The following is a 27,115-nucleotide window of genomic DNA, read 5'->3' on the forward strand; positions in this document are numbered from 1 at the left end:
GCAGCCGCCAGCACTGCCAGGAGCACATGGGGTGTCACATTCTTACTCATTGTGTTTACTCACCAGCACAATCCAACTTTCCAAAGACAAGGAAATGATGGGGATTTGACAGCAGCTATTTACTGCTCCGTCAACTTGGAGGCCAAAGTCACTTTTAAAGCGTGTAATGGATCCGCAGACCTATTTCAACAGCCGTGCCGCAGGTCCACACTTACAAACCAAACCACACAGTTTTGAGCTAGTTGGGTCAAATTAATTTTATTATGCTCCATGATGAATTGCCACCAGTGCAACATCCTATTCACTGTACATTGCAAAAATTCACATACTAAAAGTTTCCGTTCGATAAATGGAAAACTGAATGATTGAGGAGTTCTTACGGATTTCACACCTACAAGTGGCCAGCTGATATTGTCTATGCACATAGAGTGTTGAGATAAAAAAGCCTCATGCGAGTTTGTTAATTGCTAAGGCTATCTGGACAGTCATTTCACCAGAATACATTAAGAGAGGCCTTCATTACGACGTTGAGCAACAACGCACCAGTATCATGAAACGCTGTCTTCTGCTCACAGTGCCAGTGGCGGAGTGCTGAAGCATGCAGTTACGTCTAACTTAACTGCCCTTGCAGTCTTGTGCCTGAAATTTATCATGTACAAACACTGCTTTGAAGTAAAGATTAACCTGGACACCACAGAAAGCGAGTGTACTTTCTGTACAAAGAAATAAAAAACCAAAAAGCTTTCTTTGGCCAGTATCTACAAATCAAAGTTTTATTCAATAAAGTAACTTCAGAGCTCCCAAAACCTGGGACAGAAGTTTGATTAATGAACTGTGATGCTTAATTATTGACTATGTTACGGAAATTCCAATTCTGGAACATAACAGCTAAATGTATCTAGTAAGCAGCATGTTAGGAAAACCTCTAGGCCTCACCTGCTTAAGATGCCCTATATGCAATAAAAAACAAGGGAGCAGTGCCAGAAGTTATAGGAAAGCCATACAAATATTGTCCTTATGCACAAGTTGTTAACTCGGCCGCCGTTGGCCACCCCGGGCTGCGCTGCCCCAGTCCCGTGCTCTCAGCCTCGTGTCGCCGCAGCAGAGCCGGGAGGAAGCGTTTTTTAGCAGCAGAGGTTGTAGAGCGAAAGTTGCTGCAAGAAAGGGATGCAGACCACTTGGAAACTTTTTTCCCCCCCCTCAAGTTACATGCTTAAATTACTCTCGGAAGGAAGTTAGCATCCTCTGAATAATATAACTACAACCTTACCTCTCCCACTACTTCTCAGCAACTTTCCTTTCTTGTCACATGACTAAATGCAATCGCTAAAGACTAGGTTATAACTGGGTTAGAAATCCAAGCCGTATCGTGCAGGTCCAGCCTGTCAAGATCAGGTCAACAGTGGGTTTCAGTCAATACAGTTCCGATAACTTAAATTTACTTGGATAGTTTGACTACGGTCAAAGACCCAGGACATTAACTACACGCCAAATATGACTGACTTAACTAAACATTCCGTGTCAGATAAAATGTGGCTTTAAACGAGATTTTCTACCTGAAAGTTACAGTAAGTACAGTAATTAATGCTGCAGATATTAAATACCCACGTAGCATAGATTAGCATTTTGTGATAGGCAGATATGCCAATGTTTACTGCACTACAAAGCACAACTTAGATAAATGTGCAAGCTGTGAAATGAGAATCCCATTTGCCGTCCACTTATTCAAAATACTATTCTTGTCAATCGGGTTCTTGGTCTTCATCACAACCCTTGGTCTTCAAGCCTACATATGAAGACAGAATATTGCCATAAACTTCAGTACTTATTCAAGGTGTATATTCTGAGTTAATGGATTTCCAACTTTATGAATGTAGGATTGGTGTTTCAGCCATTTGTTGTGTACCATAACGCAAAGACTGCAAAGTAATACCACTTATGTTTACTTTATTAGTACACCAATGTCCTACAAATTTTAGAAAGTAATTAAACATTATTGAAGCAAGCATTAAATGCAGCCCTTCAGCCTGAAAACCACAGAAAGTTGATTTAAAAAAATAAATCAAACTGTAGCAATTGCCACTATAGCCCCCAGTAATTTACACTTCTTCATTCTGAAAGTAGGAGCTGGGCAATACCCCCCCCAAAAAAACCCGAAAAGGCTGAACTTGTCTGCATCAAAGATGCCTTTACCACCATTACAACGTAAAGCCACCCTGTTTAACTTCAGATAGAGTTCCTTAATCAAAGGACTTCAATTGTGCCCACTGTTCAAGAGCAGTCAGTATTGCTACAGTTAGGGCAAGGTAATCTTCACAACTAGCTGTGCACCTCTGCAGTGATTTTCTTTTACGTAAAGCGTACTGCTAAGAGCTGAACTGCAGTGTTGCGATGTAGTTGAAACCATGCAATAGCATAAACCAGCCTCAACATTCAGGTAGCGTTGCGTTTGAAACGAAAGGGGCTAAGTATACTAAGAGCTGCATCACTTAAAGAACATAGTGCTATACTAGGTTTTAATAAGAAAATTTAGATACAGAAAAAGTAGGGTATGAAAATAGTGTTTTCCTTCTTGCATTATAACTAAATTACATTAAGGTTTTCGTCAGTCTCACATATTACATTTAAACTCCCTTATTGATGGAATGGAAAGTATTCACATGTACATGATCATCCAGGTGTAAACTTGCACACATTAACAGGGAGTAGCTTTGTAGAGGATTATGACAAACCTTTACAGATTAAATGAGGTATTGCACAGATTAATAAAAAAGCAAAAGGCAACAAAAATATACAGCAAATTGGTAGAACATTTACATGATAATTTTACAGAATCCATAGACAGAAAGTAGTGTTTAGTATATCATTCACCTTAAAAAATATATTTATAATAATATATGATCAATCATCCCATTCGTCATCATCTTCAAAGTCTTCTTCATCATCCTCATCCTCATCTTCATCTGCAAGACAAAAAAAGGCAAGTCACTTGCAAGCACCAAATTCACGTGGCAAAAGCGTTACTCATTTCTCCCCCAACTTTCCGAGAAGGAATCGGTGAGTGCCAGGAGGTCACACCACATGTTTGGTAACACTCTGTTCTAAGATTGCTAGACATGATGTTCAGTTTAGGTAGCTACTGGCTGAAAGTTCAATCTGATTTCTCTCCTTTCTCCTCTCCCCAAGTAGCAAAAATGTATCTTGTTTTCTGCCAGGAGAAAAAGAATCAGAAGTTCTCATTTAACACTTATTACTTTTTCTTTCTCTAAGAGAATGTGGGCTTATTCCAAATTTAAACTTTGAGGATAGATTTCTTTCTGAAACGTTAACAACTGCTTCCTCATGTTTACTACAGAATGGGATTTCTGTTTACTGTACAAGCAGATAATAAAACCCCCTGTTAAGCTAAAGACTGTTGTGGTTACTGGAACATTCCAAGCTATGTAATGCACATCAACATCAATGTTTGCTGTTAACTTTTTGCAGCCTTCCACTATTTTTGTATGTGCCATAATTCTAAAATCTGTAGCCTGTTAAAATTGAACTGGTTATTTCTTAGGCGAGATCATTTCCATCCCTAGGACAACACTGTATTTAGCAGCCTTCTGGTATTTAATTTATGTAAAGTATCAAAATTGAAGATTACTACACAGGGCAGCAAATTTACAACTATGTTGCACTTAATCAAATGGTCTGCAGACTGCAAGTACAGTTGTGCTATCAAGGCAACATATCGAAGCTTAAACTGATGATATGTAACCAAAAGGCTGCACTGCAGCTACTGAACTGCATTTATTAACAAGCCAGTATTTGAGAAATGCAAACCCTCCTGCAGCCAAGCACTGAAGTGTCAAGAGTCGATTCAGCGCTAGCATGGGATTAGACAAGTGACCCCAAGTTATGTGATCATTATCCAGCAGGTGGCAACCAAAGCACACGGGCAGCACATGAATCTTGGGACAGCTTTGGTTTCTAGAAACAGAAAGCATTAGAAGCCTTCGTTTCAAAATATTTTGACAACTTGCTTCATCAGGTATCTAGTGGATAAAAATAAGCTGGAAAAAAGCAGCTGTCAGTTGTTAAAAAAGTTGTAATATTTGTAAGGAGATGAACTTTGATCAGAAATTTTTAACTAGGCATTATTGCAAACTACCACAGCTGACAGCTCCAAGTAGCAAGGAGTAACCATCCAGCCATCACCGGGAGTCTGCCTAAAGCATCCTATATTGGACTAGAAGCTGGAACCCATGTTTTTTTCCAGCAATGTTTTGTGTCGAATGAAAGTGCTAATGCTTGAAAACCTGACAGAGTGAGGTCAGAAACCTGCCAGGCTCACCTGAAGAATGAATGGCTTTGCTCCTTTTCTGCATAACTTCCATTAAGGCACCCACGATTCCTGAGGTGGGTGCAGGTGTAGGTGGTGCACTCTCCTGACCATCAGATACCTTGGAAAAAAGGATATATCAGGAAGATTTAAAAACAGAGCCTGTGTATTTCCAGACAAACCTCCTTATAAGATCGATGAGTTTACTTTCATCCAGTTTGTTTCCTCAGCAAAGTTTTTATTTTATAAAAAAGTCAATCTCTTCTCCTTTGCCACACATGTAACACAACCGAAGTTAGTCTAGATTTAAGGTAAAATATTTCAGCTCTAACTATCATGAAGTGAGAACTCAGCTAAAAAAAAGCTTCTTGATATGGTTGTACAGGCACAACCTGTGTAGCTGTAAAATCACTATTTGCTTTATCCTTGGTATATACCACAAAATATTTTTCTTGTTTGGGTTTATTAACCAGGTCAGCTTTGGGCTGATAATCCCTTCTGAAAGTAACAGGCTTGAATATTGCAAATAAATAGTAACATGCCCTCATATTTTTTATATCAGAAGCCTCACATGTGGAAGAGTGGCGAAAAAAAAGTACCTTCAGGTAAAGTTATTTTGAAGCTATTCAGGGACATCAAGAAGAAATAGTAATAGCCTGAGCTGAAGCAGGAACAGCAGAGGCAGCCCTCACAGGCAGCACTTCTCTGGACACTGGCAACCACTCTCTTAGAAACCTCAACATTTGCAGAGTACAAGTACATTTAAGATGGAAAAACAAAACCTTCATAAATCTAGTGTTTGCCTTTCAGTACCACTAACTGCTGAACTCATCCCTTGAGACTGTTTAGATGATTTCACTGAAGTGTTCAGGAGACCAGTGATCTTTTGTAGTTCTTGCCACAACACTGTGGTCTCATCACTGCAAGGTTTATGCTTGAAGCTTTACAGTGAAAGTGAGAAATGAGTTTGAAACAATGACAATTTCATGCACCAATACTCAAATATGTGTTCTAAGCATTTTCTCAGTGCCACTGTCTAAAGCATCACTACAAACCCACTAGAAGTTATGATCTATCCCAAACCAGAGCCACAATTCACCATTCACACTGCAATACTGCAGCCCTTTACAAGTCCCAAGGGGACCTAGATGACAAACAGCTTTTACTCACAGATTTTAGCTGTATACCCTGTCGTATCTGGTCTAACAGTGCATCTCTTCCTGAGCAGGACACTGGTCGACTGTTCTGTTCTACTTTCTTTAACTGAGCTCCTTCTCTGATTTGATCCAAGAGTGCTGCTTTGTTTCCCGCGGGAACTGGATGCTGGTGATCAGCCTCTGAATGAAGGCCTGGCGGTGGAGGAGGACCAGGAGGGGGTGGGGGAGGAGGGGGCGGCGGCGGAACGGCTGAGCCACTGGCCGGTGGTGGCGGCGGGGGCGGAGGGCCAGAAGGCGCGGATGAGGAATGCACCGGCGGCGGCGGGGGATACATCCTGTTTGGGGGGGGAGGGGGCACCCCAGCGCCAGGTCTAGAGGGAGGTGGGGGAGGAGGAGCTGCTGTGGGAGCTCTTGAAGGAGGTGGCGGTGGAGCCCCTCGGCCCCGGGCAGGGGGAGGGGGAGGGCCCGAGCTGTGGGGGGGTGGTGGTGGAGGTGGAGGGGGTCCTCCTCTGCAGGGTGGTGGTGGAGGTGGAGCTGAAATGACATAAAACAATTATAATTACATGCTACTCAATACTCAAGTCTTTAAGAATCTAGCAGGAAAAAAGGCTTTGCCTTGCCTTTTGCAAGGATCTCTGTGCCAATGCAATCCTTCCCAATTCTGGATGAAGCTGAATACAGCTGAATATAAGATATGCAAATGTAAATGCAAGCCAAGCTGAATATACCCCATGTCTGTTGTGTACTTTGTAGAATAAGCAGCAAGTCAGGAAAAAAGTGCAATGCATAAAAGGCCTAATTAAAGTCACATAACAAGCTTGGTCATTAATTTGGACTTGGTCCTATGGTTGTAGTTTTCTTCATAATCCAAGTGCATCTTAAATCAGGGTTAGAATTTCACACAACAAAATGCAGGAAAGAAAAAATCCAAATAATCCTCTCAATTTTTTTGAGCTAGGACAGAGGGCAAGAGAGAGAAGTCTTAGAAAATACAGTGAAATACAGAATTTCCACTTTATAATCTATCCATTATTTTACAGGGGAATTAAAGAAGCAAGTATTTTTTTGAAGCAACATCATCTAGTAACAGAAAAAAACCTACTAATGCACTACTATACAGCAGAAACTGACTCTTAATACCTTTTACTGAGAATTAGTTCCAACAATATCTTCATGGCAAGGACAGTTGAACAGGGATAACTTCAGGGCTACCTCAATGCATAGGATCGTTTCTGTATGAAGTGGCCTTGCAATGTACTTGCTCCACTAATGGCGTTTTAAATAGCACTGTTTCATTTCCTCTCTTCCCATTAAGCATCTAATGTCTTATGGTACTTTAGGTTGCAACAGAACTAATAATCCAGGTGCCATCCCACAACTGAGAAAATCTATATTTGATTTTGCATGCTTCAACAATGAAAAGGGTACTAGACTCCAGGAGACACTCTTCCATTATCTCCTCCCTCTTACATGCTAAGCAAACAGGCTGTCAGCATGGGAACAAAAAAGACATCCCTAGAAACAGATTTTGAGGAAGGAGGAGTGCCTCAGTGCCTCCTTCCCCACCTCCCTCCCTGCTTAGAGAAACATATTTCTCCCAACATTTTGTGTTATACTCTTCAGTTCCGCAAACTGCTCTGTTTTTTTTATCTCTTCAAAAGAAAACACGAGGAGAATCTTTCTCTCAGACTTCATATGTTGTTCAAGAGACTGCCAACATTCTTGATTTTAAAAAATCCCACCACTTTTGGCTGACATGACTGTAGTTTCCGTATTGGACACTGGAGGCCACTATTTTCACATGTAACTTCCTCTGCAAGCTCTACGGGCAGTTTTTCAGTATCACTGAAAAGATACATAACATGGTCATGCCGCAGGGTCTCCAGTCTTTACAGACTTTGAACACAAGGCTTAAGTTTTCCTGTGGGCAAGGTATTAAATTGGATCGTATCTAGAGAGCAAAGCCACATCCAATCTGGGGAAAGAGAGTTCAGGAGATTTATAAGGCCTGTCTGCACTCAAGAAGTGAAATGAGAAAGGACGAGCAAGGAGACAATACTATTACTTCATCCCCTCTCCCTTCCCCTCAAATATATGGTACAAGCAAAGCAAGGAAATAGTGTAGCTTTTTTACAAATGCACACTGATCTGAATATCACTATTAGTATTTTTATTGTAAAAATCTTCCACTGATTATATTGTCACTAAAAAACCCCAACCAATGGTGACAAAATTACTGAAAGGGCAGGAAAAAAACCAGGAAAGTAACTTCTGTCTGAGCAGAAGACTCAGTATCCTAGCAAGGTCAATATGTAAGCACAGAAATTCTTGCAATAAACACAGAAAAATGTGTTTCAGTTGAGAAACAACACTTCAAACAGCAATCAAGCCTACGTATCAGGTCACGTAACTGCAGATAAAATATTCCCACATTTCAGTGAGTTTATCTACCTCTATCAGAATGCACAGAGATACATTATTACCATGCACTTTAAAGATGAGGCAGCTTTTTTGCATACATGCAAGTGGCCATAACGTGAAGTTAACACATACGTAACAGAAAAATAGGCACTTTTAAAGTATTTTAAACTAGTCACAAGACTCTTGCCTTTTTACAAGGCAAGTCTTGTAGATCCAATTTTATGGTCAGCAGTCTAGGATCCACAACTCTGTAAACATTTAAACAGAGTTAAGATTATATAAAGAAACTGACACAGAAAAAAATACTGGTAACTGAAATTTTGCCTGTAATTTAACTACCAAGTTTGACTATAATTTTTAGTACTGCAGTCACACAGATGTGGGCTAAGGTTTCTGGTCTAGGAGAGAAATCACACAGCAACATGAATAGTTTGAAGCATATGCTTAGATGCCAGCTCAGATACATACCGCTCCACCGCGGGGGACCTAAGGAACAAATGTAACAAGTCATTGTACCCCAATCCGTATCTCTTCAGTCATGCCAAGAAGTTACTCACTAGTTTCAAACTGCTATAATTCCCATGGCATTTATATCCCATTCCTCTTGAGAAGTGCTTCAAGTGAATTTTTATAAGTTTGACATCAGCAGTGTAGTTTTCAGGCTGACTTGCCATGTTCTACTAGATAATGCATCAGCTGAGATCACATTTAAAGGTTAGGCAGGAAATGGCTGATTCGAGCTGGTTTTTTTTTGCAGCAGCAGAAGCCTGCTCAAAGCTAGCACTTCTTGTCAGAAAAAAACAACTTATTTTTAAAAAAACAGATCTTTAGCTTTTGCAATGCTCATGGCAACAGTGCTGCCGGGGTAAATGGGCCCCACACATACACCTGTCAGGCAAGTGCTACTACTACAACTGTCTTGGAAAGCTTTAATTTATAAGACTGAGATTATAAATAAATACATAATGTACAGAGTTTGAAAAATCTATATTGAACATGCTGCAGAGCTTTGCAGTCAGACTGCTACTGTAAGTTACTTGATATAGATAAGATCCCCTTATTGTTTAAAGAACAAATATTCTCATGCGTCACATGTGAACATTTTTACGTAACGTGTGGTGTACCGAAACACTACGAAATGCAGCACAACTGCAGTGATGTCAAGTCCAAAGAAGACAAGTAAAAGTTGCTCATCATCAACAGCTTCTACTGTAATCCTAAGGCAAAAAAATACCCTGCTAAGTTTTACATGGAAACAAAGGAATCCCACCTTGTCTGCGCAGTTCATTTTTAACTGCTTCCACACCTCCTGTTTTTTCAATAAAATCGTATATGACCTTTGAAGTTTCTTTGTCTTTTAGTTGAGCTTCTGAAATTCCACACAGGTCAAACAGGTTTTTCAGTTCTGGGTCTAAGTTATTCACCTGCAGGTTAGACACATTAGCTTTAATTAGCTGGAAAGAAAAGATCTTAAAAATATCATTCATACAGGAAAAAGTGCACAAAGTTGTTAAAATGAACAGCAAAGCCAAGTACGTGTCTCTGGGCTGACTTTTCAGTCAGAAAGGGCTATTTTAAGAGAGGTAAGTACCTTACACAAAAAAGTTACGTTTTTCCCCTCAATCCCAGATCTCTATTCCTTTCTACCCCAACATTACCTCATGTTTGCATTGTACTACCAAAAAAAAAAAAAAACAAAAACAAAAAACCCCACAATTCATAATGACTTTGACATCCCAATAACTTTTTGTTTAACACCAGTCCTTCACTAGAATCATAGAACCACCAGCAGGGCCACCACCAGAGCTGCCAGTTCACAACAGCTGCAGAGATGCTGCCACAAATGGGGCATTACAGCTTGCCAATAGAGAGGATCAGGAATAACTCCCTTCCATCCTCTCCTTACCTCAGTGGATCTCTCTGGAGTTACTGGAATGAAACTGCTCAGAAACAGCTGCAAAGTGCCTGAAACAGGCCCTTCTGGAGATCCATACTCTAGCTTGCCCTAAGTAATGCCTACCTGCTCCCTTTGCCTGTCTGTTGTTGCTCAATTTCTGATGTTGCACTACTTTCCTCACATGAGGCCCAAGGAGACCCCCTCAGTGGTTCATGAGGCTATCTCTCTCGTCTTGCCTCGGGCTGGGCCTGCACTGCCACAGCTGCGGTCACAGCTGGCTCTGAGAACTCTGCCTCACTGAGGTACAGGGAACTGAGCTGCAGCAGCACACAGTACAGTACAGCCCAGCAGCTCCAACATCAGCAGCAAGCTCAGGGCTAGACTCCGAGCTGCAGCGCCTCAGCTGCAGGCCAGGCCAAGGACTAGCTCATTTCAGACTGTGTTAAGAGAGGCTACTTACATTAAAAAGCATCAAAAGCTTTTAATCACTGTCTTGAACAACTTATTGAATTACTTACATCAAAACCTGTGTTTGGATCCCAACCAACATGTCCAATGTGTCTAAAAAAAACAGAAAAGAGTCCATTTAATCAGCTCAAAAAGAACCTCGTTAACTAAAGTAGTAGGACACCAAGACAACTGGAGATTACCACCAGCTTCTACCTCCAGTCTCATTAAGATACAAAGCAATTCTTACTCCTCAGTGCTTAACTTTAGAATGGAATAGTAAAACTTCCTTTACTCCCACTTTTTTGTCTGACTTTGTGTGAAAAGACCACGAGATGTCATTTCCCTTCCACAGGTTATGGTCTGTCGCCAAACCCACAGGCTCCATGCCACCTGGCCGTGTGCATGGATGGGATGAAAGGACTGCACAGGGATCAAGGGAGGAGTTTAGCCTCTCCATACAGTAACTAGACTTTGAGCATTGCCAAGGTTTCAGTCCAGAAAATCCCCTCTGTCCTGTCATCACTGTTTGTTCTCTCATCACCCTTCTTTCTTTTACTTCCTTCAAATAAAAGTCAGGACTGTTTTCAGTTGCCATCTTCTTAGGCTTCTAGTGGCCATTTCACATGGCTACTGAAGTATTAATTTGTGTGATGCTATAAATATCTCAGAGTAAAATAAGTTACTTGTACACATTGACTGCAACACATTTGTTTTCAGGGTTTTTTTTTCAATGAAAATGCATACTTACCAGGTTACTGCATCTCTTATGTTGCACACAAGAAGGTATATTAAATAGAATTTCTCTTTTTTCCCTCCAGAATTCTGGAAGTCCACAATGACCAACATAAGGTATCTAAAAATTTTATTTACTGATTGCAACTTTGATCTGGCATAAACAGTGACTGTGTTGGTCTTTGCCAGTATCACAGCTCAAGTTATATACAAGTTATCCTATGAGCATATTTGCCTAACAATACAAAACACCAGTTTCCATATGTTTTGTACAAAACCAGCAATTAAAGGATCTTACATAGTAAGACGACACACAGCTGCACTCTACAGGAAACTGAACTAGACCTTAATCTGAACAAAATAGACTTTCCATCTTCTTTCGCAAAGGTTCAGCACTTTAATGTTTACTGTTCTATTTAGTGACACTAGATTGTATCTTCTGTTTTAATCTCATTAACTATTTTATTGTCTTATTCCCAGCTTTTCTAGGTCAGAACCTGATAGGCACTATAAACAGAAGTCTCAAATTCATCTTATACCTATGCTGCTACACAATTTCTTTCACAAATTGTGGTCAGAAGTAAGACAAACTAATGCAAATCATTATTTGCAAATCTGTCCGTACATGCAAAGTCTGCGTCTGTAGAACTACAACAGTAACCAGCTACCAATCACTCTTCCATTTTACAAATCCTTAGATCAGAAAGAATATGGTTGATATCTGAATTGTCTAAGCACAGTCTGGTTCAGGAAGCATTTTAGCCCATCTCTCTTTTTACTGTCTGTTGTCTATCCATCATTCTCTCAAAACACTGTGCCGTAACCTTACTGTAACTGCATTACTTTTAAGGAGTTTTATTTTGGGAAAGCACATCAGTGAAAATGATGCAAAATAATGGTTCAAAAGAACATGACATTCACTTGGAATGCAAACCTTACAATGGTTTTCTAATACCTCACTGAAACTGGTATTTCCTGTAGCTAACTCAAGATCTGTAAATTCCTGTTGCTTTAGCAAATAAGGTGCACTTATTTAAAAATCAGAATATTAAAACACCAAATTCTAGTTCAGGAAAAAAACAGTGAATTCAGTATGTACTGAATATAATATTTAATAGTAGCACATATATAAAAGATACAGATATGAAACTACTACAGAATAGTATATTCAGTTATGATGCATTATAACAATCTTAAAAGACTGAAGACACTTCATAAACTATTACAAAAAACCCAACCCATTCCTAAGAACATACATATCAGAATAAATAAGTTTGCAAACAGAAAGTCAGAGATAAAAACGTGGCTGTGTCATTTCTGCTGTTACAAGTCAGGACCCACATGTGTGTTTTGCACCGCAAGCCACAGCTGAGTGGGCACAGCTGTATGAATAATGGACAGTTGAGGCTGAGTCTGCACTGAACTGACTACTTCAATAAGGCATCTCTTTGCAGTTACATCATTTTCTAAGCTATTTTTGGGATAATTTCTGTTTACAGCTGCAGTATATTCCTCACTTGTGCATAAGCTAACTTGCTTTTAAACTTCCCAGCATCCCAGCTAGCATTCACTGCAGTTCAGGTTACACACAATGGTCACACATTCAAGTCTTGAGTGTTTGCATGTATAATCAACACCAAAAAACCCACAATCCAACCACGAAAACCACCCACCAAAAACCAAACTCAAACTCAAAAAAAGTCCATACTGGAAATTAGATGGTGTTCCAATATCTGCCTTTGTCAATCTTCTCTTTTTAGTTTTTCCTTTCTTCTTTTCTTTGGTATATGAAATATTGTTGACTTGTGGAGTATAAAATCTGTTAGTTGTAATTTCTGGGTTTTTGATATCAACAGTTGCCATTGGTAGATTTGGGCCTGCAAAGGGAAAGTACAGTAGTTTTTACTACTTTATTTCAACAAAGCCAATATTTAACCTACAAACTTGTTTTTCATTTGTAGTTTGTTTTGGGGTTTTTTTTTCCCCAAGTTTGGAACATACAATGATTGTAAAAGTAAAGAGTCTTCATGTGAACAGAACGTGTGGAATGAGACACTTTAAGGTACAGCATAGCTACAGTCCTAGACAGGATCGACGGGAGTGTCATGAACAGTAATACACAGCACACTATTCCTTTGGCGGCACAGTAATTTGGTTGTAAAGGTGAAGGAGTCTTCACTTAAGTGCCAAGTGGGAAGGCTTTCTGCCACTGCACACAGAACCCGATCGCCACAAGAACTTCAGAAGGCTGCTCTGGACACAACATTGTCTTCAAATATAGGACAGTATCTATGAACTATTCAGCATTTCTTATGTCTTTTTGACAAGTTTGCAAAGTAACTGAAGTCTACTATAAGAAACAGAGCTTGAAGAATAGTGACAGTAAAAACAGCACCAGAAATACAAATTAAGCACACAAATTATGAACTCTGTTATCAAATATCATTGTAATCAGCTCTGAATTATTATTCTAGTTATTTTTTAAAGGCATCTGAATTTCATTCCTGAAAATGTTATCATTTTAGTATTTAGTTGCATAATACCAGTAAATAAGCATACCTAGCACGTTTTCAATGCAGTCTTTTTAGCTGTGACAAGGGCAAATGATAGTACTTAAATACTAAGAGTCAATTTATGTATTTTTAAAAAATATATATGTGTACACACGTGTGCATTTTTAAAAGAAACCTGCAAAAAAGGAGAAGTAATTTCAGTTTTGGAAGAATGAGATTAAACAGTCAATTTAGGATCAGTTTGGGCAGAAAGAGTTTGAAAATATCCTTGCCCGTGAGTTACTACCTAATGGTTAGTAAATAAATTAAGACTCATTCATCCAGTTTTACTGGGTAGATTATTAAAAAAAAAGGTCTAATTAGGCTTTGATAAACCTGAACCTTACTTTGATGGTATTTTTCATGACTGCATTTTCTATGGATAATTCAAAGTTCTCTAAGCATTCCAAAAGGACCGACAAGCATTAGGTTTCACCAAAGTTCAAATCAGAAAGGAGAAGAAGACAATACAATGGATAACATAGCTGACATTTGTAGTTTAACACCTCAGTGGGATGCACCAAGTACTGGCCAGAAAGAGAAACAAGAACAGAAACATGACACTGGGCTAGACAAAACTCATTTGAAAACATACGACAACTCCTACTTTCCTGCAAGAGTCTTAAAGGACAATATTTAAAACTGCAATGAAACTTCAACAAGAGGAACTTAAGTGTTTTCTGATGAGCAGAAATGCTTTGATCTAGACAACTGCTCTTTGAGAATACTGAAACACAAACTGAGCACATACGAGTAAGCAAAACAATTTGCATTGTTAAAGTTCCACCTAAATTCAGCATTGAATTCACTAATCATCAAACATTACCAACCCAAAACGTAACAAGTGGAGCTAACCAAAACCTTCAGAATGCATCGAAAAATTACTATTTTAATTTCATTAGATACAAACCCCAAACCATTGTAGGAGTTTATTTTCACTTAAATAACCTGTTATAGTCTATTTTCACCTACTATTCTGACATTTCTAGTTTCAACAGTTGTACTGATGTCTAAAGAGACATGTACCCTTGCAATGCTACAAAGTACATGATATTCTTCTCACAATTCCTAACAGTCTGTGCAGATGCAGCTTTTTGCATGTAAAATCCCAAGCTAACCATACAGGGTTTTAGCCATGTAAAGCAGCAGCCATATGTAAATCAAAGTTTTATTCATCTGAGCTCACACCTAGGACTGATAGCCTGATACTTTTATACCAGTAATATTCATACAGCAAACTCTTAAAGATGAATGTTTTTCTTACCGTCAGGCTTACACCTTAAATGTCCACGAGGGATAAAAGAACCTTGGAAAGAATTGTATTCTTCTAGAACTGCCATGTTTATATCCAGTAAAATTTTTCCCATCATAAGACATGCACCTTCCCCATCAGTTGTAGATAGCTCAATAAATGAAGATGAGAGAGGCATATAGAGTTCATCATTAGGAAGTACCTGACAGTACAGCGGCCTTAAGCATCCACTGTTGCCAATATCTGTGACATCTTCAGAAGTGGCTCCAGAAAACGTCGTACAGAACATTTTGAAATGTTAATTCTATGAAATTCTCTGTATTTTATTTAGAGCCTCTCTAGGCATCTGTCCCAGACCACAGGCAGCCCTACAATAAATGCCAACTGTTCTAGTTAACAGCTGAAACAAAATTCTGCCACATGGTTTTTAAAGATTCTCTCTAAACCTAATTCTCTGGCAAATCTGTGTTTCATCCAGAACTTCACTAAGCGGTCAGTTCAACTACCGTAACTCATCTGCATTTGCATAACGAGACCCAGCTATTGCAAATGAGTAGAACATAAATCTCAGGAAATTACAGACTGATACATTTTACATAACTGTTAATGCCAATTTGATTTTAATCCTGCACTTCTACAAAAAATCCCCACTTAAATCCGTACCATCGAAAACGTCACATGAAAAGACAGAGTGCTTTTTCCATGCAGCTTCAATATATGCAGAAAATCCTGACAAACAAGCTGCACTAAAACAAAATTCCCCATAGTATTTCAAGCATGAATCACATGAATACAGAAATGTGACTGTTCTTAAGTTTTAAAGGTAATTATGTATTGTTACTCAGTACAAGAAAACAGGTGTTCCTTCTTTCTCCCCCCAATAGAATTTTATTGCATATGGAGAGTAAGCAAAAAACCAGCTGATACTACACCATTTTTCCCCCCAGTTACATGCTGAGTTATATCTGCTCTAGTCTGAATTCCAGACACTGAAAGGCAGAGGCTATAACTCATGCCTTGAGCACGTCTCACCTGTGACTAGAGTGTGCTCAGAGCTTTAGATAGTGATTATAAACCTCGAACACTGGGCATAAATCTACGTATTCCACAGAATAGCCAAGGCATAGGATCAGTGAATGTAAGTTTAGTAATGTAGTATTTTCTTCTAAAGAAGTTGTTGCTTGATGTCTTACAGGTTTAATTATAAGAGTATTTTAAGCACAGAAGTTTTTGCAGATTTAGTTTTCTTAAATTTCATTCCAAATAGAAGGTATCAAACTAGACAAGCAAATTGTTTGTGTTACTGCTGGTAACATTTACAGTAGAGACAAAAGCTAAACTTTTTGTGGCAGGTGGCACTACACAGTCACCACTGCTGTTTTAATTCCCATCTGCTCTGCAGACATTGCTATCAGGGATGTGCTGTTTACGTGAGCAGAAGCAAATGCTGCTCAAAAGGCATAACAGTTAAAACCTTCTGAAAGCCTGGAAAAGCTGATAATACGATCAGGGATGGTGTTACTATGATTGTTTGATAACTAAACTCAGTCCCAGCTGAAGGAATTGAAACTAAAAATGTCTGACCTAAACTGATGACTGCCTGAAAGAGTAACGTTGAGAAGTATTCCACGTGAGAGAAGCTTCATTTGGATATTAAAGAGATCAGTAGTTCCCATAATTCAGAATTAGTTAAGGATTATCTATTTTGGTGACCTACTGAGATGCGTGGATGTCTTGGTTGGTACAAATTTAAGACTATCTCCTTGGGCCACCAGGGCACCTGAGGTGATCCAGCTGACTACAGTTTGCTGCTTCAGCAAGGATAACAGATACAATGATATGACCTATGATCTGGATCATCAACAGATATAACACAGGAGAAATCACTTTTTAACTTCATTGTGAGCTCAGAACCCCAAAGACTCCAAACTTGATATCCACTGAGATGCATTTTTCACTTAATAACAGATGATAACAAACTTTAGGATCAAATTGACATATAGTTTTCACTCCTTCCACCAATTTAATTAGAGAATTTCCTGAGGAGCATGATATCACGCCAGTGAGAGATATTACTGAGAGGCAAATAGATTCAATAATCCTTCCTGGAAAAAAAGTTTAATACTGACAAATATATGACAGGTGACCAAAAGGCTGTGTTATATGGTTAGCCAGATGGATACACTCAATGGCAATGTTAGAGATGGTTTATGAAATCTGTTGTCATTATCCCCGCCTTTAGATAAATAGACTAACTTTTAATTTCAGCAAGGTTCTTGTATAGCAATTCTATATATGCATATTCTGAAGACTAAGTAGCAAATGCAAGGTAAAAAGTTTTCTTCTCAGTTTAAGCTAAAGGGCCTCTGTCCTATTTGCAACAAAACATGCTCCTCTGAAAACATTCTTTATGAATGCCAGCTATGCTGCAAGTCTTTCAAGCCACAGCTAAACAAATACCAAAGAAAAGAAACAAAATAAACATACTAACTTCCAGAACAAGAGTTTACTGCTTTTGCCACCACATGGCAATCCTGAACAAGTCCAAAAGAAAGCTATACATAAACAGCAAGTGACAGCAGTAAGAAAAAGTAAAAAGCAGCGATTTATGCAAAACGCTTACCATTTGGTGGGTCTCGTCTTTTTTCTGTTGAAAAAGAAAGAGAGCTATTTATTCATAGGTATTGCAGGAAAAAAATAGTTCTAAGTTTTAGTTTCTAGTGAAGCTTTCAATGACCTTGAATGCAAACTGAAGAATCTATTAATATTAAAGCCTATTTATTACACAGTTGAAACAAAGCATTTCAGAAAAATTACCTCCCCCTCCTCCCCCAATATTAGATAATGAGCATTTATTTCAAGTGAGCAAACTGAGTATAAGTGTAAGGAAATAGCCACTGAGTTGGTATCAGACATTTTAACTCTGAAGATGAAACATTAAATGCAGCAGCTATTTCGGTACAACCTATCAAAGCAAGATCTTTACATTTTCTGACTTCCACCAAATGTCACTGTTCCTTCACCTTTATTTGAAATATAATTAACCCTTTTAGACATTATTGTTCTCCCACAGAACCTAAAATACATATATACATACTACATTTAGTTTTATGCAAAAAAAATAAGACAAAGAGGGCCAAGACACTTTACCTGTGTTATCTGATGGGTGACAGAACACTATGGAACAGAACTAGAATCTCCTTAGTACTGATATGAATTCACAATGCCAAACTGTTTCACAGATATCAAGACTTTATCAGCCTGTAACATTAAAATCTCCTTTAAAGGAGACTTCCTTCACTTACTAGTAATTCCTATCCATCACAAGTTACATTCACCTATCCTGCAAACATCTTTCAAAACCCCTAACACACAGTTATTTGTGTACCTACACACACTCTAAAATAAACTACAGATTTAGCAGTACCCACATGGGCAATTTGTCAAATCACCACACACAGCTCTGTAAGGCAGGCTGTACGTCCCTCCCACCTCTGCAGGAAGTATCTGAGATCTAACCGGACTTCCAAGGATTTTGTAATAAGAATTTGTAACAGATTATTACTTTTTAGCAAGTCTCAGAAAAAAAGACACAAACATAAGAGGAAAGGAGAAGGTGCTTCCAGAGACAATGTTGACCTTGTAATTGCAATGTTTTTAAAAATGAACAATCCTAAGTGCCCAAGGGAAGTCAGCCTTGTATCAGTGGGCTATCATACCAGTGAGTTACTTGTATCAGCAGGTATCTTCAGAGGAAGGTGAAAAAATCCCCTTGAGAATCAACTTTTGATGAGCAAGTCTTCTAAAAGATAGTTGCCTCTTAGCTCATGGAGGTTAAGTTTTAGGCAGAGAGGTGGAGAACCTCTGCAAGGGTGCTTCAGAAAAAAGTATCAGATCTGAGGGGATGAATTAAAAAAAAGACTTTGCCAAATACTGTGTTCTCTCCTCCCACAATATTAAGAAACCACACTGCAGACAATGTTGTAGTCAAAACCAAACAAAACTCAAAAAAACCCCACCAAACAACTTTTGGAACACAATGAGAGCTCTAACCAACAACTCAAAAACAGCAAAGGAGAGTACAGAACTGACTGCAAGTCATTGGGCGCAGGATGGGAAGTTGGCAAAAAGAATAAGTATTCATAGGAAGCGTTAAGTGGCCTTGTGCCAAATAATGGAAATTCATTACAATTTTTATTAGAAGAGTATAAGAGATAAGACAAAGGAAACCAAAGCAAGACATTTTAAACAATTCTTGTAATTTTTTGCTCGGGACATAAAAGATTAATTTCTGGCCCAAAGATACTAGTTCTGTGTTTTTGTGGTTCCCACTACTGACTAGAAAATATGAACTCCTGATCTATGTGCAGGTCATCTGAATGGAGAATGGCAGACCTCTTTTTTGAAGATGAAGGAGTCTAATTATTCAAAACAAATCAATGTCACTAGCTGCCTACCTCTAAGAAACACAGTTCCCTTCAGTAAGTAATCCTGGAAACAAGAATGACTTCTGCTGAGACTTTAATATAATGCAAGCTGAGCACTTAGGAGATTCCCTTACCTCCCAGGTAGCAAAAATAAAAGTTGGAAAAAAAAGACAGAAAAAAAATCCTCAAATCAAGACCCAAAGTGGGTTAGGAATGGCAACGGAAGCTAAAAAGACTGTGGAGAAAAAAAGACAGCTGCAGAAAGGGCTAACTGCTTGCACCCATGGGCTACAAGTGGTCCATAAAAATCAGTCAAGAAGCCTCCTACATCAGAAAGGCAGTTAAAAGCAAGGCTCTGTTCTACAAGCCTCTGCTGTCCTTTTATGGCTGAGTGTTCAGCATGTGGAGGGGATATGTGTGTGCACACACATGAACATTTCTGAGGCAAGATAATAAAAACTAATGGTACCTATGTGCAATAATACCCGAAGTGAAAATGTGCTTCTCTGACAAGCACTGAGAAGAGAAACACTGTGTTCACCCTTGTTACCAGGGGAACTGTTTGGGATCTGTTTAAGAAGTAAATGTAGAAGTTGAAGTCAGCTATCAGAGAAATTAACTAATTAAGAGTAATTTCTTCCTAAGCTAAGGCTAATAGTTAATTCAACTTAAAAAATAACTACATAACTAAATAAACAAATCACACTTTAGATAGATGAAAACCAGACTTATATTAGAAAGATCAAAAGAACACATCAGTAATTCTTTCTCTGCCTTTATCTTTCATTCTGTTCTCTATCAGGTATTTTGTGCATTTGCAAGCTTTTGTACATTCTCTATTTGGAAAACTTTCACCTCCCTGGAACTCCAGGGACTCTGTATAATCAAGTGTATTTCATACCCAGTGAGGAAAAGCAGAATACTGTTGCCTCTTCTTGCTTGCAGCTGTTAGACAGTATTTTGTGTACTAGTCTCAGCACCAAGACACAGTTTCATGAGTCAAAACTGCTGTTCTTGCTACCTTCCAACAACGTAAGCTTTACATAAGACTCCTGAAAAAGTCTCTCTGCAAGGTCTGAACAGTGTAACAGGCTGCTAAGTGATGCCATGGAGTCCTCATTTCAGTTGAAAGCACGTCAGGATTGCATTACTATGAAATGAAACATATTTTGGAAGGCACAGGAGTAAAAATCCCATTAAAACAGAAGAGCATGAAGACCAGATTACTACCTCTGTGCTTGAGAAGATGCATGATAATACTCACATATATATACACATTTATAATACACAATTTTTACACACAGATGTATATAATAGAGATGTATATAATATAAATACATCTTTTATATTAAAAAAATATATAAGTATATAAATGTACACCAACAGCAAATCAGCTGTGAGCTGGGCAAGTGCAAAGCCTGTAATATAAGAAGCAGAATTAGATTGGCACAATGACATCCAGAACTCCATCTAGTGGCCTGACTGAGGAATCTCATGGTTGCTTTTAATTCTCGTTTTGCAGCTGTTAACAAGAAAAGAAATCATAGAATCATAGAATGGTAGGGCTTGGAAGGGACCTTTAGAGATTATCTAGTCCAACTTCTCTGCAGAAGCAGGTCAACACAGATCAGGTCACAAAGGAATATGTCCAGATGGATCCTGAAGACCTCCAAGGAAGGAGGTTTTTTGGGGTTTTTTTTGTCTAATTGAAATTGTCTTCAAGTTTTAAGTGTTCAGGGAGGGGGAGCTGTTTGTTAAAATACAATGTATGATGGAGTAAGCTCATCACACAACATGAGTTTGAGGACACAAAGATACTAGCTCAAATAGTAAACACAAAAAGTTTATATGGTCCTGTAAAAAATAGCTTTCTTTGGAAGGTCTGTGGTGAACATTTGTCCAGTGAACAGGAGTGTTTGACTGAATCACTACTTTGAAATAAATTTTGCTGTGGCAAACATATCTCCTCCCAAGTCACACCTGTGCACCATAGCACTGTTATAGACACATATTAAGAGTGAAACTTCAAGAACAGGTGATAGAATCACAGAATCGTTTAGATTGGAAGAGACCAACCACATGGGTCATTGAGTACAACTACAACATACGTCTGATAATATTCAAGCTATGCAAGTCAATGAAAGATTACCTTTATACAACAAACATGAGAAACATTACTAGTTTCACTTCTCCATTACCCTGTTTCTCATAAAACCCTATAAACTTATTCTAATTCTGAGCAGAGGAAAACTTAAAGAAGCTATTTAAGGTTCTGGAACAAATGTCCTGCACTTGAGTCACCCTACCTGGATGAAATCCAACAGAACACATACAGAACGTGGAGGTTCCCAAGAATACTTGCAAGGATGGCACTCCAAGACAAAGGCTTTTTCCCTGTACATTAGCCTACACTGCACTGCTAGAGCAGTTCACTTCCAGAGTGGACTACAAAAACACATCCTGCAGCTTGGACACAAGTTTGCACTACAACTTACAGCAAGTCCAGGCACATCCACGTGCTCCCAGTCTATGTTTTCTATCACCTTATTCTTTATGGACATCTGGCTGTCAGGCAAGTTTTTTCTGAGCTCCCTGGAAAAGGGCCAGGAGAAGATCTGTAGAAAGCCTGAGCTCCCTTTAAAACACTGACCACGTTTTTACGGAATCTTGAAGCTAGCAAAAAGTACACTGTGCTTCCGGCTATCCTGTGCTGGTAAGGACACTATAGACACATTATGTCTTCCTGTTCTTGTCCTCCACCAAGAATACTAATTTTGAATAAAAGATATTTTGCTACTAAATGCTGGCCTAGTGCCAAAAATTCATTCACATGAACTACTGAACATACCAGATGGTAAAATATTTGTTACAACCCACTTGTGCTGAATTTAAACAAATCAGTTATAAACAACAGCCCAGAGCTAAAATAGAGTTTAGTCAAATGTGAAAACAGCTTACAGAAAGATGTCTAGTTTTCCCACTGAGAGCTTACCATTTTTGCTTCCTCCTGAGCTATATTTTCAAACACCACAACTGTGAAGTCTCAGCTTACAAGGAAACTTACAGCAAGGAGCATGAAGTTATTTCAGAAGAATATTATTTTGCACAATAGAGAAAGTACACTTTAATAACACAATTACTTCTAAATATAGGTATGGCAGTTGTGCCTCCAATAGCTTTCAGATATAGAAGTAACTTCCTGCCTCCCCCCAAAACAACATTATGAAGCCTGAATTTAAGATTAACTTGTATATTTACCAGATTTTCTTTGCCGTCGTCCAAGTAAATCTGTTACTGTTTTGCGGAATAGTTTAGCTTCTTCTTCGTTAGCAAAATTAAGACCAACTTGACATGTCTGAAAAACATTAATATTCCCCCACCCATGACTAAGAAAATGTTTCAAAGACTCTTAATTGTCGTCTTACACCTTCTGAAGGTATAATCAGAAAAAGCCATTACTACAGAGTTGGAACCCAGTCTTAGTGAAACACTCTATCTTAGGAATGTCTGCCTACCAATCAAGTTTCTAAAGATTATGGCTAACAAATTTGAGGAAAATCCTGTAGCTTGAAATCAAAAGTCACAGAGTAAAATTTTAAGAATATATGCTTTAAGAATATATGTCACTTCGCAAACATTATCTGCAAGTCAAATTTAATTTCATTAAACAGAGTTGAAAATAAATAATTGCGTTTTATGCTTCTGTCCTATAGATTAAGTTTTCTAGTTGAAATCAAAAAAGTCTGTTTATAAATATGCTTAGAAAGCTTCAAGGAACACAGGTAATACTGTACTTCTATAAATCATTTGAAGAATAAAATAAAAACCTCATTTATATTAAAAGAAGCTAATGTTCTGAGCAAAGGTATTTTATAATAGGTATTCAAAGACATTGAGACTCACATCTCCAGCAAAGGTATGAAAATATCCTCTAGGACTATTATATACAAAGTTATTGTACAGCTCCTGCTCCCACAATAATTTCCCATCCTGAAAAGAAGAAAAAAAAATATTTTGGAAAACTTAAGACAAATTGCAGAGTTTAACTTCTTTCACAATACAACCTATTAAGAGTTGGAAGCTGCATGGTGTTATGCATCTACCTCATTACTGACTCAATGAATGAGCTCAATCAAAATCAAAATAGACCTGTGAATGAGTTGTGGAAAACTCTTACATCAGATCACTATTCTCTGTTCAAATTCCTAGATGTTTTCAAAAAAACCATCCTTCAAGTTCCTCAATCCTACAATAGTCATATTGGGAGCAGTAACAGTGACCAGTGATAACAGCAATAGCAATAAACTTGCAGTCTCCTCTCAGTATTTCAGGATTGACTTATATAGTGGTTTTGTGTAGCCAGGCTCTGGCAGTAGGAGGCTACAGGAGTAGCTTCTTTAAAAAGGAGTTACTTGAAGCTTCCCCTGTATCTGATACAGCCAGTTGGCTCTAAGATGGACCCATTGCTGACCAAGCCTGAACCAATTAGCGATGAAAGTGACCTCTGTGAATAATGAAGTTGGTGTGCAGATGCTAAATGGCAGCAGCAGCAGAATGGACTGAGGACGTGAGAACATCTCTGCAGACACCAAGGTCAATGTTGAAGGAGAGGGAGGAAGTGCTCGGTCACTGGAAGAGAGATTCCCCTGCTGCCTGTGGTGCAGCCTATGGCATAGCAGGCCCTGCTCCTGCCCATTTATTTCTCCCGAAGTTGAGTCTGTTTTGCCTGTGACTGTAATTGCTGAGTGATCTTCCTGTTGATACTGTCACTTGTGAGCCCTTCGTTATACTTCTCTCTCCCGTGTTCAGTTGATGGAGAGGAGTGACAGAACGAGTGGGTGGGCACCTGGAACCCAGCCAAGGTTAAACCCTCACGGTCTTTTGGGGACTCACGGCGTGGGTGCGGGCCGTGGCGCGGCGCCCGCCCGCCATAGCGCCCTGCAGCAGCCAGAACGCCGGCGGCCGCGCGGTGTTGCGGGCGCGCCCCCTGAAGAGCGCCGCGGCACCCCCCCACTGCGTGTGAGGTCACCAGGGCAGGGAACCGCGGGGCCACGCCCCCCTGCGGCGTCTGCGCACAGCTAACCCCATCCCTGCCAAACCCAGGACAACTTGAAAGCAGTGAAAAGGGAACAGAAACCTCACCTTTTAAAGCAGTTTGATACATTTAAATGGCATTATGGTTCAGAACCCAAGGAAAGGCTTCTCACTAAATCTAACAGTCAAGTGACTAGTCAAGTCAAGTTAAATGTTAGCACCAACTGTCAATCCTGAACCAATCTGTGAGATTTCAAGTGCTGAATGCTGACAGGTAACAAGCTGTTCCTGGCTGCAGAGCTAATGGGAAGCTTTCCAACGTCTCAGCAAAGGGACTGGGACTTATGCTTCTCAGTATCACTTTTGTTATGAAAACATATTTTGGAGACTTTATCTCTTAGTTCCCATTGTCTTGAGTGAAATATTGTAATAGGACAAAGATTGTCAGTATGAACATATTTAGTGTGGAGAGGAAAAAAAAAACAACCCCAACTTGTTTGTCCTGCAATTTTTCACATGCACCATGATGCTAATCAAAAGGATTGTTTCCACCCGTACAGAAGATGGCATCTATTTTGTTAATATCATCCAAAGTAGTGACACCCATTAGAGTTTTGACAGCTATCAATATCAGTGACACTACTCTACTTTTCACTGGTTTGACTACTGGACACATCAAAGCTGACACCTACGAAATAATATAAATTTAGAACTTTAAAGTTGCATTTGCCTATTAATAAACACTGTAATTACACTGCTTGAGCACAACCATTTACTTGAGAATTTCTGAGTTTGTAGCTACTACAACCTACACTCATTCAAAATGGAGAACTGATACAATCAAGTTTAAAGAGTCTGAAAAAGAAAAAAAGATGCTTACCTTAATGTCAAATATTCTGATAAAATATGACCTCTGCGGATTGTCCTTTACAAGGCAAGCTACACCACAGCATTTCTTTGACCACATGGCATTGCGATCTGCTGCATATATCTGAACTACTGCTGAAGCCATCGTCTAAAAAGAAAAGGTAGCTATTACTTTTAAGGCAAAAATAACAAATTCTACGTTTCACCTTTTACCAAAGCACCATTAATTTTGCTCCTCGTTCTAGACAGCAACTTTGAAGATTTCCCGGCTGGTAAGACAGTAAAGTTCAAACGACTCCAAATCCCTTTGACACTTCAGATTTTCACTTCTGCGTGGTCAAGTGGCAAGATTTAGACAGCTTGCTTTTTGGTTTTGCTCATAAAAATCAGCAACGAGACTATGGCAGCCATACAGAGAAGACCTACTGTGTAGCTAAATTACTTTCTGTTTGGTATTTCAAACTGGACAGAAATACAATACTCAGGCTAGAACTAGAAATTACACAGTGTCTGGAAACACTCCCGGGTACAGGAATGCAATTGTCTTCATTGCTTAATTGTTCAAATGGTCTCTGGCATGACTTCTGCCTATGCCAACGAGAAAACTCCTAAAATTCTTGCGCGTGGTTTGAGAATTCACATGAGTCAGGCTTGTTCCCAGTTGGCAGCTTTAAATCATTCTGTTTTCAAATTGAGAGATTTTAAGAGATGAAGATTATTCCACATCAGATTGCTTCAGTCACTGGGAATGTTCCTCAGGATATTTTTATGTGTCCTACCTTAAGAGTCCCATGAGGGAATGAAAATTGGTACCTTTGAAGAATATTCATTTAGCAGCCAAGTCAAAGACACAAAGCACAAAAGCACTGTAATGGGAAAAACCAAAGGCAATCTAACACAGGTTCTACTCTCCTACAGCACCAGAAGCCCAGGTAAAAATACAAGAGCATACCATGATGCTATGGGAGTTTACCCCCAACAACTAGCAGGTGGGAGCTCAGGAGTCCCCTGAGCCAGCAGATGTGTTTTACAGCGCGTGTTGGATTTTTCCTTTGTGAATTCATCTAATCACTCTTCAGACTCATTTGAACTTCTGGGCACCACAACACTGGGGAGGACTGCATTTCACAGGTCACTAATGTACTGTGTGAATAGTTACCTGCTTTCATCTGAAAGTTTGCTACCTGCTACCTTCAGTTGGCTGTCCTTCCTTGTTCTTAAACTAGGAGACGGTGTTAATGGTGTCACAGTTGCCTCTCCACGCTGCCCATGCTTTTATAGATATTTGTCACGCTTCTTTGCCTTTTAAGTTCTCTGCTGTTCAGGAAGTGCTACTAGTTTTAAGTCATTCTTGTATCAAGAAAAAAACCCCTGCATCATCCTACACTTTAATTAGCCTTGCCACTCTCACATGGATCTTACCTAGCCCTACAACATCCATCTCAAATTGGGGATGAAACTTAACCCTGTATGAATCCAGTTTGTTAGCCATCTGAAAATAGGGGCACAATACTTTTTTCTGTTTTGTTCTCTATTTCTTTCCCTGGAAGTCAATGAGTTTTAATTTCCTTCTTAAATATAGACCATTAAGCAGGTATTTTCACAGATCTGTTACAATTGCAAGATCCTTCTGGAGAGATCCTACCTAGTCTGAGCAACTAGCTCCATATTAGGTTTCCCCCACCCATTCTAGAAGCATTATGTTGCCTTCATCAACACTGACTACTTGCCAAAACAGTTGACATCTGGAATGCAAATATGTCTTGTTGCATGATGGGATTATCTAATAAGTATCAATATCACTATGTCACTTTTTTCAGCTGGTTTAAAATAACCAAAAAGAAATTCCTAAGCTTCATGGGACATTTTTTTTAATCAAAAAACTTTCAAATTTCAACCAGACTGACAGCTGCTCCTCGGAGAAGTAATCTTTGCCCAAGAACTGTGATGTAACTTTCACAAGTCAAGTTATAATTCTGTTCCTCTTTACAACCACCTCTTC

The 27,115-nt window shown here is 39.0% G+C and overlaps 1 protein-coding gene across 1 annotated transcript in view; it reads right to left on the minus strand.

The window, feature by feature from the left end:
• Nucleotides 1-242: 242 nt before the first annotated feature.
• The window catches only part of WASL (WASP like actin nucleation promoting factor), a 51,164-nt gene continuing 24,291 nt past the window's right edge, over nucleotides 243-27,115 (minus strand). Inside the window, exons 2-12 of the mRNA XM_062017983.1 lie at nucleotides 25,127-25,261; nucleotides 23,116-23,202; nucleotides 22,471-22,567; nucleotides 17,409-17,432; nucleotides 12,690-12,858; nucleotides 10,318-10,360; nucleotides 9,173-9,326; nucleotides 5,495-6,015; nucleotides 4,337-4,445; nucleotides 2,872-2,963; nucleotides 243-1,786 (exon numbers count right to left, since the gene is read on the minus strand). Of these exons, the coding sequence (XP_061873967.1) occupies nucleotides 2,902-2,963; nucleotides 4,337-4,445; nucleotides 5,495-6,015; nucleotides 9,173-9,326; nucleotides 10,318-10,360; nucleotides 12,690-12,858; nucleotides 17,409-17,432; nucleotides 22,471-22,567; nucleotides 23,116-23,202; nucleotides 25,127-25,261 (1,401 nt within the window). The 3' untranslated portion in view covers nucleotides 243-1,786; nucleotides 2,872-2,901. The remainder of the gene's footprint in view (nucleotides 1,787-2,871; nucleotides 2,964-4,336; nucleotides 4,446-5,494; nucleotides 6,016-9,172; nucleotides 9,327-10,317; nucleotides 10,361-12,689; nucleotides 12,859-17,408; nucleotides 17,433-22,470; nucleotides 22,568-23,115; nucleotides 23,203-25,126; nucleotides 25,262-27,115) is intronic.

The sequence above is a fragment of the Colius striatus genome, chromosome 1, assembly GCF_028858725.1.
Source record: "Colius striatus isolate bColStr4 chromosome 1, bColStr4.1.hap1, whole genome shotgun sequence".
Classification (NCBI taxonomy): domain Eukaryota; kingdom Metazoa; phylum Chordata; class Aves; order Coliiformes; family Coliidae; genus Colius; species Colius striatus.